Below are 18,305 nucleotides of genomic sequence, written 5' to 3' on the forward strand. Positions count from 1 at the left end.
GAAATTGTTTGAGTCAAATTGTACAGGCCTTTTATCATTCATCCCACCATATGTACAATATACAAATACAACCCGCAGCACAACCTTCAAACACAGTTGGTATTCAATAAATGATTTGGACAAAGGAACACAGGTGGGAAGAAAATTAATTTCCTTCTTTATCCAGTGGCCTTCATTTTTAGCTAAAGTCCCACCTTCTACAAAAAGCTTTCCCAATCATTCTTAATCTTAGTGCCATCCTTCTGAAATATTGTCCAATAGATATTGTTTATACATCGTTGCGTGTATGTTGTCTCTCCCATTAGACTGTGAACTCCTTGAGAGCAAGGTCTGGTTTTGCCTTCTTTGTATTCCCAGAAGTAAACATAGTGTCTGGTAGGTGTAGTATGTGCTACATAAATGTTGGTTCACATAATTTGCGTTCCTCTAAAATTTGTTTTTGTGAAGTCATTCAAAACATAGTCCAACCTAAAAGCCTTTTCCAAAATTTAGCTCACAAAAGAGGAAAATCTCAATGCTTTTAAGAGTATTTCACATATAAATAGAATGTTTCATTACTCATTTGGCAGTTGGCATATGCCATTTGGCACTATTTAACTTTTTTTTATTTATTTTTAATTTATGGAATAAAACAAGAATTTCCATAACAGTATAATTTTTAATAAGATGATTGCACATGAAACTGCAAATCTAGTATGTATTATTATTCCTTTTGGATGTTATGTACATTTCTTTTTTCCTTCCCTCCCCCACCCCATCCCAGAGGTAGCTACCATTAGACACAAATATGTATTTATATGTATATATGTATGTAAATATATACACACATATGTAAAATCGTTCTATACATACTTTTACTTATCAGTTCCTTCTCTGGATGCAGACATTTTCCTTCATTATGTCCTTTTTAGTTAATTTGGGTATTTATAACAGGCAAAATAACTTCAATTTTTAAAATGTGTCCTGTTTTCCCACACATTATAAATCTCTGGGTGACAAGGACTATTTCTCACACCTTTTTGTATTCATAATGTAGCACCTTTGCATGCAAGATGTACTCAATAAAAGTCTTATCAAAGTTGTTGGGTAATTACAATTGTATTTGTATGATTTGGTCAACTTCTGCATTTGCTTTTATGACACTTGCTATCTCAAAGGACCTGAGACCTAGGTTGAGAAGCAATAAGCAAGGTGGGAGGGGGCGGGGGGTTGAGAGGGAGGAGTGGAGGGGAAAGGGAAGGGAAGCAGGTATTGAATTGAGGATAGGAATTCCTGGGTTCTAAGTGAAACAAGATCCCAATGCAAGTCTAGTAGAGGATACTAAAGAATCAAAAAATCTAATGTAATCTTAGAGCAGGGATTCTTAACCTGTGGTCTGTGAATTTGGCTTTTTAATATTTCTATATAATTGTTTTTCTTTATAATTCTGTTTCCATGCATTTAAAAATATTACTCTGAGCAGGGGGGTCTATAATATTAAAAAGGACAAGAAAAAAGAAACTATAGAAAGCTAGAAAATGGGATTACTGCCTCAAGAAGCCCATCTGTGAAGAGTTCAACATTGCTGGCCCCCACGGCATGAGGTAGATATTGGATTCATCCTATTCTTTCTGGGCTGGGGGTGCCTTTGTTTCTGTAACTCAGATTTTTTTAAAGGCCCCTACTCTAAAATGCATAAAACTAAGACATTTAAATAAAATGGTAAAGACTTACCCCTTCCTGGAAATGTACTTTTAATCTACATAATGACAAACTTGTTTCCAGTGGAGGTATAAATATGCTATAAATTAAGTTCTTTCCTAAATCACAGATATCCTCCACGAGGACAATCATCTAAGTACCTCATATGCCATAAAAATATGATCCTAATGCTAGCAACCGAGTATAACAGAAATAATATAGGATCTGGAGTCAGAGAACCCAATTTCCAATCCAGCCTCTGAGACTTCTCTACATGACCAACATGGTTAAATCATAACCTTTCTAGGTTGTTTTTTTAACTTTAAAATAGGGGTTTGGACTAGATGATCTCAAAGATCACTTCCAGATCTAGCTGTATGGTGCTATTTGCTATTTTTTAAGAATAATTTTACAAAGTACTCCTAAAATATTTATAAACTTTTAATGCCCTTCAGAAGGCAACAGTATTTTTTCAAGTTATTCTAATATCAGCCTTTCTGATAAGCATACTCTTCTCCTTTTCATTAGAAAACACCACATCAAGGAAGAGAATTGCAAAGTATTTGGATTCCTATTAATTGGGGAAAGGTTGACAAGTTATATATGAAGGTGATGGAATACTATTGTGCTAAGAAGTGATGAATGGGATGGTTTCCTGGGAAAATTAGAATGAAATGACATAAAGTGGAGTGGGCAGAACCAAGGGAACAACTTATATAGTAACAGTAATATTATAATCAACTTTTGAAAGGTTTAGTAACTGATCAATTCATTGACCAAGCACAATTCCTAAGGACACAGAGCTGAGGGACTGAGTACAGAATACAGACGGGAGCATATTTTCTTTTCCTTTCTTAAATTTATAATGGGTTCTGTCTTTCTTGTCTTCTCAATGAGTGAGGAGGGAGGGAGGGAGAGAGAGAATTCAGAACTGAAAATAAAACCAAAAATACCCCCACCACCATTGTGTTTTTGCTTTTAACTTTATTTGGCAAAGCAGCACTGCATAAACTGTTCAGTAACTAGGACACAGCTTACACAGCATGTTAAATTCATATACATTATCAGCAGTGAATTACAAACAGGAAAAACAATACTGAGCTATAAGTCTCCGGTCATTTCAAAAGAGGATCAAAGGGAAACTATGTACGTTATGTCCAATCTGAACAGCCAAGTGTATAAGAGATATCACCTCTGATCTCTTCAAGTTTCATATGTACAAATGCCTGGTTTTAAAGGTTACAAAGCAGCCGATTGATTGTATCTACTACATGCTATTCTATGACACCACGTCAAAAGCTTTAAAAAGGAAGCTCATCTCTATTTTCTTGATAGCATCTAACAGACATCTGAATACAGAAAACCTGATGTTGTAAATAGTGTCATTAGATGCACAGAAGCAACCTGATCAATACTGGAGCTAAATTAAGGACCCTAGAGAAAAAAAAAATCAACCCCCACCCCCTCCCCAAAGTCAATATCGGAATTCACAAGCTATGTTTTTCATGATTTGCAGAAATCACCCTCTTTAAATAGATGAACATAAAATGCAGGCATGTTAAAAGAAACAATGCACAAATGTGTACTCTGCCTCCTCTACCAGATTGGCTCTGTGCTTCTTTAAAAGAACTGGAAACCCCACAAAACCACGCATTTTCATGCTGATTATAACAGTATGACAAAGTCTGAAACAAGTTGTGATGCTGTTGGTTTTCAAAAAGCTCTTAGAACTGGAGATGAGCGATCCACTGTAATATTATATTCGGGTCAAGTTGATGTAGCTTTTACAATTCATTCCTGCAGGGGAAAAAAAAGGACAGTTACTAATCCCAAAGTGTATGGCCTTCTCATATTTTAGGTGGTTATTAATAGATATGCACCAGTCCCCAAGTATAGCAAAATGGTTTAAAAAAAAAAAAAAGATAAAGAAGTGCACATGCCTTAACTTCAAGCCAAAGCAAAATGAATGTCAGCCATCTCAAACATCCTTCATGCTACTCCAGAGTGAAACATGAAATTGAAGTGCCCTTAGTCCTTTGACTTTTATTACAAATACGGTAATTTTGTTCCACCAACACCATGAATTGAGAGATGTGACCACATGCCACAGACTATAATCTTGCCAATGATTTTTACTCTAAAGGTGTTAACTATACTATATAACTAGAATTCAACTACATAACTAGCCTTTGGTCATTATTTAAAGTACATAAAATAAGACCTCTTTCCAAACTAAAGGTTTAATTCGGCTTTTGTTTACTGGGTCCTGTGGCCAATGCTGAATGGGTCTCCTAAGTCCAAACTGATTTTGAGAATATGAATCATCTGTACATAGAATATACCTGTCAACTGATTTCATAAAGCTGCTTTATCAGCTCCCAAAGAAAGCACTCTTCCAGCCTGGCACAGCACTGTGCCTCCAACACTGCCAGTGAGAGGCCAGAAGGAATAAAAAATGCAACCTAAAACTCAACTATCAGAAAAGTCTTTCTCTAAGGGCCTTATATTGGACAGACAGTTGAATGACCAGAACACTAAGGTTATAATTATTTTTAAAGTTTAAATAGATGAGAAAATATTTTTTATTCAGGTAGGTTTTTTTTTATTCTACATGATGAGTGTGAAATAACAGATCAGCTGCCTCAATTTTTAAAAATTTCTTAGGGGCGGCCAGGTGGCTCAGCGAGAAAGAGCACCGGTACCAGTGTCAGGATGACCTGGGGATAGAATCCAGGCTCAGATACTTAGCACCACACCCAGAAATAACTGGCTGTGTAACCTTGAGCAAGTTACTTAACCCCAATTGCTTAAAAAAAAAATTCTTAAATAATGACTGAAAATATTTAAATGGGAAAAAATGTTTTTCTTTTATACATAATTTTATTTTGTCTTGGAGTAAGGTACTAATTATCTGCTCCCTAACAAAATATCAGCTCCAATTTCTATTATTTCTATGGTTAACTATTCCATTTTTAATGCCAGAAGCATGAGGTATTTTAATTAAAAGAACTGGCTATCATGATAAATAGCTCTTCAAGTTTATATATCATCACACAAACATGCATCCATGTAAACATGAAAAAATACTTAAACTTCGAAGAATGTATTTGCAAAGGTGACACCCTCGTAACATGCTAGACACATGCAAAAGACAAATCTGAAAATATTCACATTAAGATACAAATGTTAATTCTTTAGATTAACATGCACCAATATTCAAGCAAATTATGCAGCTAAAATACTTGTCTATTAAACTAAAAAATAAAAAAACAAATTCATCCCAACAGTTGCTTTGAAAAAGTTAAGCAAATTCTAACTAAATATTAAAGGGCATTCATAACCACTGAAAATGTTTCAATACCTACAAAGCAAACTTGGCAAAGTAATACATCCAAATAGCCTCTATTTTAAAAATAAATTTATATCAACTCATATTCTAAAACATCTCAATACTAAAATCTATGGAGCTAGGTAGCAGGTTTTATTGTGGTATTTGCCACCATCTTATATGACTACTACATAATCCCCTTGAAGAAATTTTGGGACAAATTTCTCATATTGTGGAATTGGTTTATATGCATAGTTTTGTTGTGTTATTTTTAATTTCATTAATAATTTAAAATATTTTCTAAAATTTGATTTTTAAAAACTGTCACAAATGCAAAATATATCAAGTTAATTAATTATATTTTGCACCTTTATGGGGCCCTTAAAAGTCTAAAAAAATTAAAACATTCAGCATTAGTGTCTATCAAGGAAAGAAAATGTAAAAGCCCCTTAACCAGGAAGTCATGGTAAAATTAATGCATGTATTGTCTGGAATTCAATTAATTCTTCTAGCTGGAACAATATTTACTCAGGACCCACTCTTTGCAAAACACTGGATGATGCAGTATGGGGAAAATCAAAGACTAACAAAAGAAAAAACTGCTCTCCAGTTGGGTCAATAACTTTTGTCTATTACCTCTATGGTTCAGTGGGAAGAGAGAAGAGGTTTAGAAGAAACACTGTCTGTACTCTATGAATTTGTAATTCAAGAGGTGGATCACCATGATGCACCCCTTAATTTTTTAGCCCAGGCATAGGTCTACATAATTAACAAAATGCAAATTTCTGCTTAGCATGGCATTTTAAATCTTAGTTTAAGAAAAATGTAAGTAAGGCTAAATGTGTTAAGGATTGTCAACTAGAAAGCCTCCTAATTTGGCATACCTTTCCTCTAATAGTGAACCAAAAACCCAGGGGGCATCTTTCAACATACAAAGCTTGAATCCATGTATTTTTTTTACTTGTTTTTCACTATAACTGTATTCCCTAGTTAGGCATGAGAATTCCCTTGACTTTGGCTTCCCAATAAGGTTACTAAAAGGTAAGATACTCTCTAGATTACCAAGAATAACAATAACTTCCATTTATATAGCACTTTATAATTAAAATCCTTGACATACATTCTCATTTAATATAAACAATCCAATCAAGCTGGTGGGAGAGAAAGGAATAAGCATTCCCTGAATGGTAGCTGCTATTATCATCCTCATTTTACAGGTGAAGAAAATGAGGCAAACAGAAGTTAAATGACTTGCCCAGGATCTCGCATCTAGTAAGTATCTGAGGCTGAATTTGAACTCAAGTTTTCCTGATTCCAGACTCAGAACTCTATCCCCTGAGCCACCAGCTGCCTCTATAGGTAAGGAAGGGGAGAGATAAAGCATATTTATTCATTTGGGGGGCTACTGGGGCTTAGGGGGATCGGAAGATCGCCCAAGGTCACATTGAGTGTGTGTGTGTGTGTGTGTGAGTGTGTGTGTGTGTGTGTGTGTGTGTGTGTGTGTGTGTATGTGTGTGTTAAGTGTCTGAGGCCGGATGTAAACTCAGGTCCTTCTGCCTCTGGAGCTGGCGCTCTACTTACTGTACCACCTTGCCGCCCTGAGATGTGCATATTTACTAAGTACCTCCTATGTGCAAGGCACTGTGCTAAGTACTACACAGATATTATATCTCATTACTAGGTACTGTGGCTACTGGGAAACAGATTTACAGATAAGAAAAATTTAAAGGTTATCACGCCAAACTAGTGGTGGCCCAGGACTCAAAACATGTAACAACAAAGTCAGTACTCCCTATCATACTCCATCCAGTTCTTTACTACTTATATGTAAAAATTTGAAAAAAGTTCTGAAAGGGAATAAAAATGACTACAGCACTAAGCTTGAGGAAAGTTTTAAGAGTTAGATTAGATAACCTGGAGAAGAAATTGCTAAAGGACTAAATGAAGCATTTGCAGGAACAGGAAGGGCACTAAAGCAAAGGACAGTTATTAACTCTTTTCAGTCTCCATGAAGGAAATACAAGTAAGAGTTTCATCAAAACCAGAGCAGAAGCAGCCAAATGTTGTGTCATTATAATAACCAATCCTGGTCTCACAGAAGAGGATACGCGCCTCTCCCTCCTTTGTCGGAGGGTCGGGGGACCGTGGGTGTAGAATGGTGTGTATATATGTTGTCAGACACTGTCCGTGTGTTGGTGCTGCTTAACTGTTTTTCTTGGTTATAAACAGGGAATTCACTAGGTCAGTGGGAAGAGAGAGAATACAAATATACAAAAATAGTTGTGATGTTAAAAAAAAAAGTAGCACTTTTTAAAGTCCATGAACTTTAAGTCAGATAAAAACTTTAAAAAATTTAGTAAAGGCTGCTAATAAACACTAAAGTCCAAAAGAGGGTTAACAAGCACTCTTTCTTCAGATTAACTTTTTAAAATAGGGTAAATCCTTAGCTGACAAGGATGGTTCAAATATGGCTCTGCCTAGAGACAGGAAGGGGGAAAAAAAATCAACTGGATGACCCATCTAGGTTTGTTCCAGACCTAGATTTTCAAAGGAAGCATGGGCTTTTGGACACAAATACAGACAAGAAATTTACTGTTCTCAATACTTCTAAAATATTTTATTTTGGAATACTACCCCCTCAAAAATACAAATTAAGGGATGGCTAGGTGGCGCAGTGAATAGAGCACTGGCCCTGGAGTCAGGAGGACCCGAGTTCAAATCTTGCCTCAGACACTTAACACTTAACTAGACGTGTGACCTTGGACAGGTCACTTAACCCCAATTGCCCTCCAAAAAGCAAAACAACAAAAAAAAAAAAAAAAAAAAAAAAAAGCCAGTTTGAATTTGGGGGTGGCTAGGTGGCAGTGTGACTAGCCGTGTGATCTTAACAAGGGACAAGTCACTTCCAATTGCCCTCCCCCCAAAAAAAATACAAACTAAAAGAGAAAACCTTTTTTTTTAACTTACCCCACAGAATACAATCTGTAGGTTTAATTGTATCTTTGTAATATACTCTAAATTCCAAATTTATATTTAAACTATATTTTATCTTGATTTACAGCTCTGGTTTCAAGAAAATGCATTTAAAATGAACTATAATCCTTTAAAAATTATTCCTCAAAATGTGTTTAACTTTATTATATAAACCTATTATATAACCTATATCATATTGTTTGCTGTCATGGGGAGGTAGAGGAGAGAAAAGAGGGAGAAAAATTTGGAATTCAAAATCTTACAAATGAATGTTGAAAACTATCTTTACATATAATTGGAAAAATTAAATTCTATTAAGTGGAAATAAAATAAAACATAGCAAACTGAAAAATTTTTTAAATGAAATTTCCAAGAGTATAGTATAGAAGTTTCTGTAGTAAGCAAATATACTCTAAAACTCCTGAAGTTTGAGATTTTTCAAAACAGTAAAAGCTAAAAAAAAAGATACTATGAAATATATATATAAAATACTTAGCAATTACTGATATCCTATAATTTTGTTTTAATCCAGTACCTTCCTTTTACTTAAGTCCTTTAAAACTGGTTTAGATTGAAGGTCTTCAAAATAATACTCTTTAAAAAACTGTAGTGTCTTTAAAATTCTAGACAGCAAAGTATTAATTGTGCAACTTTCCCCAAGAAAAAAAAACTGAACACTGTTTTTGTTTCTAATGAACACCAATATTCTACTTATTACCAAGTCTCAGTGATTTGATGAGGGCAATATTTGCATATTTTAGTTCTTACTGAACTCTACAGCTACATTATACACTAGGACCAAGTAGAACTGCTGACAGGCTCGTCTGTATAGTTATATGATCTATCACTCTTTGTACAACTGTCAACAGCAGCAGGGCTACTGTTAACAAGTTATTGTCAGGCCTGGCATTATTAGTTTGGGCTTTAGTTCAAGGCAAGGTATTCTAACTGTATTATACCCAGGTGAGAAAACCAAAGCAGTTCATGGTGGGCTATACCATAACTATAAACTTTGGATATAGGCAGGGATGAACTGAGCTTTGGCTCATTTGTAAGTATTTGACTCCTTTATAGGTTTCTGTAATTGGGAGATTCAGCACTGACTCAAACCAAACTGACAGCTCGCTCAGGAGCCCTGGGCAGCAGAAGAACTGGTGGACAGAGCCCTGGGGACAGAGAACTGGACAAGGGTCAAGCAGACTACACTGACCCTAATTCTGAGCCTGGGATCATGGACAAATCATCTCACCTCTCAGAAGCTCCATTCTTTACCTGTGAAGTAGGAGAAGTCAAATTTATATGACCTACTTCTCAGGGTTGTTATGAAGAATGTACTATGCAAACCTTAAAACACTATATAAATGAACAGTTATTATTAAAATGATAATAATTTTATTTACTGATTTTTAAAAACATAGTTTACTATAAAAACCAAAATAACCTAGACACAAATTTGATAAAAGCCCATGATATTTGATACTAAAGCTCAACCATCCTTGTGCTTGACTCCACTATGGCATTTAATTGAACTCCAAGGAAATACGAAGTCTCTAAAAAAAACAACTGCAGAAATCCCACTATGCCACCACAACCCTCCCCAACTTGTTAAAACTCTAAGGTAAATAAAAGAAGTGCAGACCATGCAATGATTTTTCTCCATTTTTAATGTAACAAATTCATGATGTCATAATGAAGAGGACCACTTTTCAAAGCATGGAGCAGCAGAAAGGTGACCAAAGTAGCCCTTGCTGTCTAACTGCTTAAAATCCACACCCTTTCACCTTGTACGTGTGGAAGAAGTATGTGTGGAATTGATAATCACTTCCACCTGGACCACTGCTTCTCTTTATCTGTTAAAGGCACGTAAATCACTCCCATCAGAGATTTCATTTTGACGCTGCCATCTTGTAGTTTGTCATACTGTTCCAGCATCTGGTTTCCACCTGCAGGACCAACTGGTAAAATCAATCTTCCACCAGGCTTCAACTGATCTATTAGCTAAAATAAAGTAAAAATAAAAACATAAGTTATCTATTTGATATTAACAATATCAATTGTCCATCTACTGTGCCTGTAAGCACATCATACAAACCACATGCAGAGGTTTTGGAATTTTTTTTAACTACCCTTTTTAAAAATAAATTAGGTATTTAAGATAATGGTTTTCAAGCATACCAACTGATACCCTTTAGGGAAAAGCTAAACATCCTGGCATAATCTACAAAACTATATGTCAGTGAATCTCTGGGCAATGTAGGTACTGATCAGCTCATCTGAAGTACTTTGAGCTTTTAAGTATGTGAAGCTGAAAGATAGTTCTGGGACTCCAAGATATATGGATATAGACAGAAAAGGTTGTTTAAACATAAAACTGAAGCTGCCACAGAAATCCTAGTCTCCAAACTAGAAAATTAGGCACCCAACAGAATCTGATCAGATCAGAAAAGGGCAAGACAAAGAGAGAGACTATGAGACTTTCCTCGTCTAAATTCTGCCCTTCCCCCCATCTTTACTGAAGGAAAACTTCTGAAAAGACTAGGAAAATTTGGCAGAAAGTAAATTTAGAAGAGGAGCTGTTAGCCTTTTTGTCTTGTATACCTTTGGCAGTTTGGTAAAAACTACAAACCCCCTTTTTCATGATAATGTTTTTAAATGTATAAAACATAATACATAGGATTATAGGTAATAATTAAATAGAAATGCAGTTGTCAAGATATTAAAACAGACCCCAATTTCAGAACACCTGTTTTATACGAATATTTTATACAATATACCTCAAATTCCAAAGGGATAAACTATCTAAATAGAAAACATCATGTTAAAAATAAGATGGAAGAGCCTATATTTATTTCACAAGTATGATCAGAAGAAAAATATAAAACCAGATAAGGAATAATGGATATTGTAAAAGACAGAACAGACAATTTTAATCATATCAAATGAGAAGAGGCAGCATGGCCTAACATAGGAGTCTGGCCTGGGGGTCAACAAAGAGCTGGGTGGCTGTGCATCCACTGGCAATTTACATAACTTTCAGATGCTCCAGGCCACTCTCTAATCTAGGACCAGTTGCAAAAAAGTTGCAATTTGTACCAATGGATGGAGTTTCTTCACTTCACAGTTGTGTGTTTACACTAACAAAATCTATACAGCTAAAAGAAAAAAGTTATGGATCAGAAAAAAAAAATCTTTGCATTAAACATCCAGTAAAAGCCTGACATCTAAGTTCCACAGAGAATGAACACGTGCATGACTAAGTCATTCTCCAATAGTAGAGTCATCAAAGGATATGGACAGTTTTCAAAAGAAATGCTGTCAACCACCATATGTAAAAAAAGTACCTTAGAGGTCTTTATTCACAAGAGAAATACAACATAAAAAACACTGCCTCACATCTAAAAGATGGAAATACTGGATGCTGGGGTTGTGAGAAGATAAAACATACTAATAAACAATTAGTGAAACTTCAGAAAACAGTTTGGAGTTATGGAAGAAAAGTTCATTAAACTGTTCAATACCCTCTGATCCAGAGACACTCTACCCCTTGTCACAAAACATGAGTGACTAAAGGGTCCCCAAATGTAACAAAATATTTACAGTAATACAATACTATGCAAGAACAAAAAGAAATAGATCACATTATGCACCCATTTGGGGGAAATGGTTTAACAAACCATACAAACACAGTTACATAATGGAATGTTACTGTACCATAAGGAACCATGACTATGAAAATATCAGAAAAATATGAAGCTTCCATGAATCAATTTAGGGCAGAGGGAGCAGAACAATGCACACAATGACCGTAAATATTGTGAATGAAGTCAACAACAGAAGGCATCCAGAATTAAGTCAAATACAATGGCAAAGGCTGGTTCTATTATCTCTCTCTAGTTCAAGCCCTCATCACCTCTCACCAGGGCAACTGAAACAGCCTTTTCTCTGGTATCTGTGCTTCCAGGCTTTCCTCTTTCCAAACCACAAATCATTAATATTCCCAAGACAGAGGTCTGATCATGCCTCCAGAACTTCATCACATTTCAAATTTATTTCCCATAATCCTCCTTCACACACTCTGAGCAAACAGGTATATATGTATATATGCTGTTCCCTGAATCTGATATCACATTTCCGATTGCACAGGCTGTCTCCTGTCACTTCTGGAATCATTTCCCTCCTCAATTCCACTTCTTAGAATCCCTAATTCTATTCAAGGTTCAGCTCAAGTGCCACTTCCTCCTATTCAAGTACTTTCCCAGTTTCCCGTTATCACGTCCCTCCCCTAGGCTCCCAAATTACTTACTATATACTTTGCTTTTATGTATCTGTGTAGTCCATGCTGTTTTCCCCAAGGAGAATGTAAGCTCCCTGAGGGCAGAGAATATTTTCATTTTACCTTTGGTTCCTCCCCCACCCCCAACACTTAGCACAGTGCTTTGCACACATAGGTACTTATGTTTATTGATTTGAGTAGAAAAAATGAAGAGTGATCATCACCCCCAGCATAAGGACTGCACATAAAAATATGATCTGTCTACATAGTGCTTTCCCTCTGTTAATTATCTCCTGTTTCTACTGTATCTTTATACTATGTTTGACTTACTTTGTATACATTTGTCTGCATGTTGTTTCCTCTATTAGAGTGGAGGCTCCCAGGGGGCAGGGGCTGTCCTTTGCCTCTTTGTGTATCCCTAACTAAGCATGATTGATTGGTTGATGAAGCAAACATAGACATGACTGAACAATATGAAGCAAATGGAATAACTCTTCTTACACAACCAGACAATTTTTATCACTTCAACACAGTACATTTTGATTAATTTATCAAATACAGTATTTAGTGAGTGTATTTACTATGAGGCAAGACACTGTAATACATATGAGTAAAACATAGCTCCCTTCCTCAAGGAGCTACACATATGTCCAGATAGTCTCCCAAAACCCCAAATTTTATGTAATTACACCACTGACTCATAATTTCTAAAATCCGCATGTCAAGTGGGTTTTTACCACTTTTTTCTTTACTAAACGGTTTTATTTAGAGACAGCTGGTGGCACAATGAACCTCTGTTCATTAGTTCATTAGGCCTGGAGTCAGAAAGACCCAAGTTCAAATTTGGCCTCAGACACTTAATCTCTGTGACTCTGGCAAGTCATTTAACCTCTGCCCCAGTTCCTTCAACTATAAAATGGGGATAATAATAGCACCTACCTCCAAGGATTGTTGTGAAGATCAAATAAGATAATGTATTTAAAAAATAGTACATACCTGGTACCTGGCACGAAGTAGGTGCTATATAAAATTGTATTCCCATTTCTCTATTTATTACTAAGGGGCACTATGAACAGAAAGGCAAAAAGACAAGAGTCCCTGCCTTCAAGGTGTCTATAATTTATTGAGGGAGGGGAATAACACGAACATAGAAAACTAAACACAAAAATATTTACAAAGTAATTTCTGGAAATTGTTTGCTGTTCTGCTGTTAAGCTTTGATGATCTCCTCTCTGCCCGTCCGCCCATCAAGGTACAATTCAAGCTCCTCCTCCTCCTCCCTCCATCAAGTCTCTTGTAACCACCCCAGAGGAAGTTCTTTTTCCTCTGCCTGTAGCACTTACTTACTGTCCATGGCCCTTAGCTGACATACAAATATTTATTACACATTCACCACATGAAGAGCTAGCCTGGTATTGTGGACAGAAAGTTGGCCTCAAACTCAGGACCCACCTGAGGTCAAGTTCTACCTCTAAAACTTACTAGCTGTGTGACGCTTAGAAAATCATTCAACTTTTCAGTGCCCTGGGGCAACTCTCTAAGATTTTAGGTTTCAGAATTGTTGCCAACATTCTCCTCACAGGGGAAGTTCCCTTAGCACTGAAATTATAGGTCTGAACAAAACAGAAATTTGTAGCACTGTTTTAGGGGCTGGAAATACAAAGCCAAAGACAAAACCACAACAGTCTCCATCCACAAGCACTTTACATTCCCCTAGGATAAAACAACATGTGTCATATAAATAAATAAGGTACTTGAAGAGGGAGAAAAGCACCAAGAACTAGGGACGAAGGAGACTGATGAGTTGAGCCTTGAAGAGGAGATTTCTAAAAGGCAGAGATTGAAATACCTACTATAGGCACAAGGTATGGTTTCTATAAGAGGGTGGCAAGTGCAGAGAAATTATAGCATCTGAGGAATCATTCATCATTCAATTCAGTTGGAATGTAGAGTTTGTCAAAGGGAACAGTATGAAAAAAGGCTGGAAAAATAAGAGGAACAAGACTATGGAGGGCCTGAAATGCCAAGCAAAGAGTAATATTTTCTCCTACAGACAACAGGGAAGGACATGATCAGGCCTATGAATGTCTTGTCTTCCATCTAAACTATAAATTTCTGAAGGATAGGAGCCACATATTTTATGTTTTCAACACCTAGTCCAGTAGTGTGTTGAGCAGATACTGAGATGCAGGATGACACAACAGAAAAAGCCTGAGACCTTATGGCAGAAACCCTGGATTCAAATTCCTGTTTCTGAGTCCAGTCTCTCAGACTTGGTCTCAAAGCAGAGGAAGAATAAGGAAAGTGTTTTGTGATTTATCAAGTACTATTCATAAATATGAACTATCATTACTGCCAAATAGTTTCTGACTGGAATAATCAAAAGTATACAAAATACCTTGAAATTTACAAAGTCTCCTCACAATGAATGCTAAAGGGACAGTCCCAATTCCTGAGCTGTGTTGAGATTTTATCAAATATTACTTGAAAAAAAAATATGCCACGAGAAGATTATTAAAATAAGAGTCAATTTGTAACATTATTCTTTCAATAAAAAGTTATGTGAAACAGATCATTAAATGTTAAATTAATCTATATTTCAAATACTAAGAGCCATCTTTATATAAATCTACTAGCAGTGTACAGCCTTCCAAGACCTGTGATTTCATCAATGTGGATATTCCCTACACACACTCAGATCACAACCTCTCTATGATGGAAAAGATTGTCTTCAAGAGCTCCTATGGAACAAAAATTCATCCTCTACAGCAAACCTAAATGATAAGCCTCTTTAAGCCCAGCTAGCTTGGTCTTCAGATGATAAACAGGACAATAATCTAATTAAAATAAAAGAAACAAAAACAAAAGGCTTACTGCTTGGGGTACAACTGGAGCTGCAGCTCCTACATGGATAGCATCATAGGGAGCTTCTTCGGCATATCCCAATCTTCCATCACCCACTGGAAGAAAGAACAGTTTCATTTTAAAATGTATACAAAGAAAATAAACTAAAACAATAAGCTACATATTTAAGATATGTAATACATATGGTATGATTTTTAAATAGATCAATATTAGGGGCCAGGAGAATCTCCTCCCCTTACCACAAAACAGTGTCTCTTATATTAAAACCAAATCTACCAAAAGGAGTTTTTGAGTTTCAGTTCAAAGTATTTATCACCAGACCTTTTTTTAATCAAACATGTTAATAGGAATTAGCATATGTTGAAAATTAGTTGATCTTAAATTTACTTAAAAATGTATGTTTTGTTGACAAAAGTTACTCAACTCCCCTATAACTAACAAATACACATCCCATTTTCATCCTCTGCTTTCTCTGCATAATTTAGAATGCCTTTCAATTTCTTTTATTGCTCTATTCAACCTCATATCTTTCCCAGTCCCTCCCCACCATCAAAATAAAACCAAATGTAACAACTACCATCTCGAAAATGAATACCTATCAATTTAGGCCACAAGTTCCTATAACATATAGTGAAGTATATTGTTAAATAGACTGAAGGAAGTGTTTTCCTTTTTAATTCTAAAAAGCAGGATCTGTCCACCACAGGATGTAGTTTAAGGCCTTTCCCTGAAAAATGATCAATGTTTATTTTGGTAATAGTGACTAACAAATGCTATCCTTCTGGTTCAGCCTGACATCCTAAACTATCCCTCCTCCCACAGTAAGTCAAATAATCATTAAACAACTTCTGAAATTCTAACTCTTCCCAAATAAGTCAGAGAAAAATTACTTCCCTATAACCTTGTCATATCTCAAGAGGTAATGCCCATGGTAATAGTTTCCAGTTTCTAACCCACTGCTTTACCTTCTCCAAATTCAGTTGCTCTTTCTATATTTTGATGACTATTCCTTAGATTCAGATTTACATTTGATATTTTTATCCAATTTGTTCTTTGCTCTGTACATGTGTATTTTCTGTCTTAAGATTACAAGTCTCTAGTGTGAAGGGATTGCAAGATCTACATAGTTCCTTTTGTATAGCACTATTATAATAGTGCATGGAGAACTACATGGTGAGTAAATATTTTTGATGATGAATCTGGTATATACATCTAAAGTTTTAAGAGTCCATAACTGCATAATGATTAAAAATCTCAAAGAATGACAATCTTGTGCTTCTCTTTATAACAATATTTTTCAATAAAAATATTTTTTCTAATGATAAGCCATCTGTTTAGAATAATGAAGCTAAAGACTGCAATTCCATTTGCTCCTTGTTTCTAAACACATGGTTTCCAATGGTATATTTGTATTCATTCAATAAGAATATTTCAATTACCAAAAAGGTATGTACTAATTAATGCCATTAACTGGCTCCAAGAAAATTTTAGACACAATATCATGGGAATCAATTACATAGAAACAAAACTAAGTGGACAGGGCCAGAACCACTCTAACAAGGGAGACAAAGCAGGAGCCAGAGACATCCAGGGAAAGATGTCTAACAACGGAATATCATAAGATAATGGGATTTAGAGATGAATGGGACCTAGACAATTGGAATTTAGGATAATGGGTGTAGTCATGTGTTAATGATGTTACTGCATAACAGTGTTTGGTGTTATTCAGTGTATGTTGGCAATTATGTTTTTCTTCAAACAAGGGTAAGACAAAAAGACCACACAATCACAGAATCACAGATTTAAATCCAACCCCTTCATTTTACAGATGAAAAAACTAAGGTTCAAAGGAGTTAAGTGACTTGCCCAGGGTCACACAGGTAGGTCTGAGGCAAGATTCAAACCCAGGTCACCTTCCTGACTTGAGTGCAGCACTATATTCACTACGCCTCTCAAGAATACAGAGTTAAATCTTCAGGATGGTTACAATCAAGGGAAACAATGGCATATGACTTACTCTGTTTAAATAACAGAACCCAAACTGACCAAATGCCATTGCTTATTCTGTCCTTAGTCTCTGTTGCCCACTGGCAAAATGGTGGAAATTCCTGATTTTTTTATTCTAGGAAAACATAACCAAAACTAGATTGAAAAGACAACTAAAGGGTAGTCATTATATAACTTACCATCAAAACTAAACTGAATGCTTTTAAACAAGGGTAAATAGAATTTTCCCCCTTTCTAAACTTATTTGCGTAATTTTTCCAATGCCACAGTAAATCTTATTTTAAAAATTCTATTTGCCTTAAATGTTAATAAATTTGAAGTTACAGTAATTACAAAAATATTTATTAAATTTCTCATACTCACCAACCAGTTTGATTCGTCCTGAAGACAAAAATGTCGGATCATCCTTTTTGACGTTACTTATTGAGTCATCTACTAACTCCTTGATATGATCAATTCCTATGACTTTTCCAGTAGCACCAACCTGAAAAAAAGTCATTTGGAAGCTTATTTTCTGGTTCTCTTGAAATGTCAGTAATGTATTTCCTTATCTAAAATTTTTCACTGCTGTGAGAAAAATCAGTTACAATTTTTCTACAACAAAGAAAAATTATTTTATCAACCACCTGACTCAATCTTTCTCATAGTCAACTTCTCTAAGCAATGATAATTTAAAAACAATGAAATATCTTTGGTTAAATCAAAATTTTCAAATGTACAAAGTTTTCTTCTATTTCAATTTTGAGTATGACATACAGTGATACTCAAAAAAAAATTGCATTGTTCAGTATTAGAGAGGCAAATGATTATTTACTTCCATTACTGGACCTTGCTTCTTTTAAGAACTGAATTTAAATACGATAATAGTATACAAATAAATTTCAGTTGCTGAAAGAAAATGCCCAAACGACCCATTCAAACTCCAAAAGACCCAGCAGAGCAAGTAACATTGAGCCCTTATTCTCCAATCTTCCTGCCTATATTCTCCCTTTTTTTTGCCCTCTCTTCCTAGCTAACCCATACTCACTCCCCCTCCCATGGGAGAGAATCTGGACTCCCCATTCTTGCAAGACCCTCATGTCTATATCCCTCTTCTTAGTCTAAGTGGACCAAAATCCTCAAAGTGAATGTTACTGTAAGAATAGAAATAGAACTTCTACTCCATAAATGCTCCACAAC

The 18,305-nt window shown here is 35.6% G+C and overlaps 1 protein-coding gene across 2 annotated transcripts in view; it reads right to left on the reverse strand.

Moving 5' to 3' along the window:
• Window positions 1–2,644: 2,644 nt before the first annotated feature.
• Window positions 2,645–18,305, reverse strand: part of PCMT1 (protein-L-isoaspartate (D-aspartate) O-methyltransferase) — a 43,051-nt gene continuing 27,390 nt past the window's right edge. The window contains exons 5-8 of one of the 2 annotated variants that reach the window (XM_069069699.1): window positions 17,490–17,610; window positions 15,129–15,214; window positions 9,810–9,979; window positions 2,645–3,477 (exon numbers count right to left, since the gene is read on the reverse strand). In XM_069069699.1, coding sequence (XP_068925800.1) covers window positions 3,465–3,477; window positions 9,810–9,979; window positions 15,129–15,214; window positions 17,490–17,610 — 390 coding nt within the window. In that variant the 3' untranslated portion in view covers window positions 2,645–3,464. Of the gene's footprint in view, window positions 3,478–9,762; window positions 9,980–15,128; window positions 15,215–17,489; window positions 17,611–18,305 lie in introns of both variants that reach the window. The other variant, XM_069069700.1, reaches the window with a different exon arrangement.

The sequence above is a fragment of the Petaurus breviceps genome, unplaced genomic scaffold (assembly GCF_028583685.1).
Source record: "Petaurus breviceps papuanus isolate PSGF00001 unplaced genomic scaffold, PetGlider_PUasm1.0 90784, whole genome shotgun sequence".
Lineage (NCBI taxonomy): Eukaryota > Metazoa > Chordata > Mammalia > Diprotodontia > Petauridae > Petaurus > Petaurus breviceps.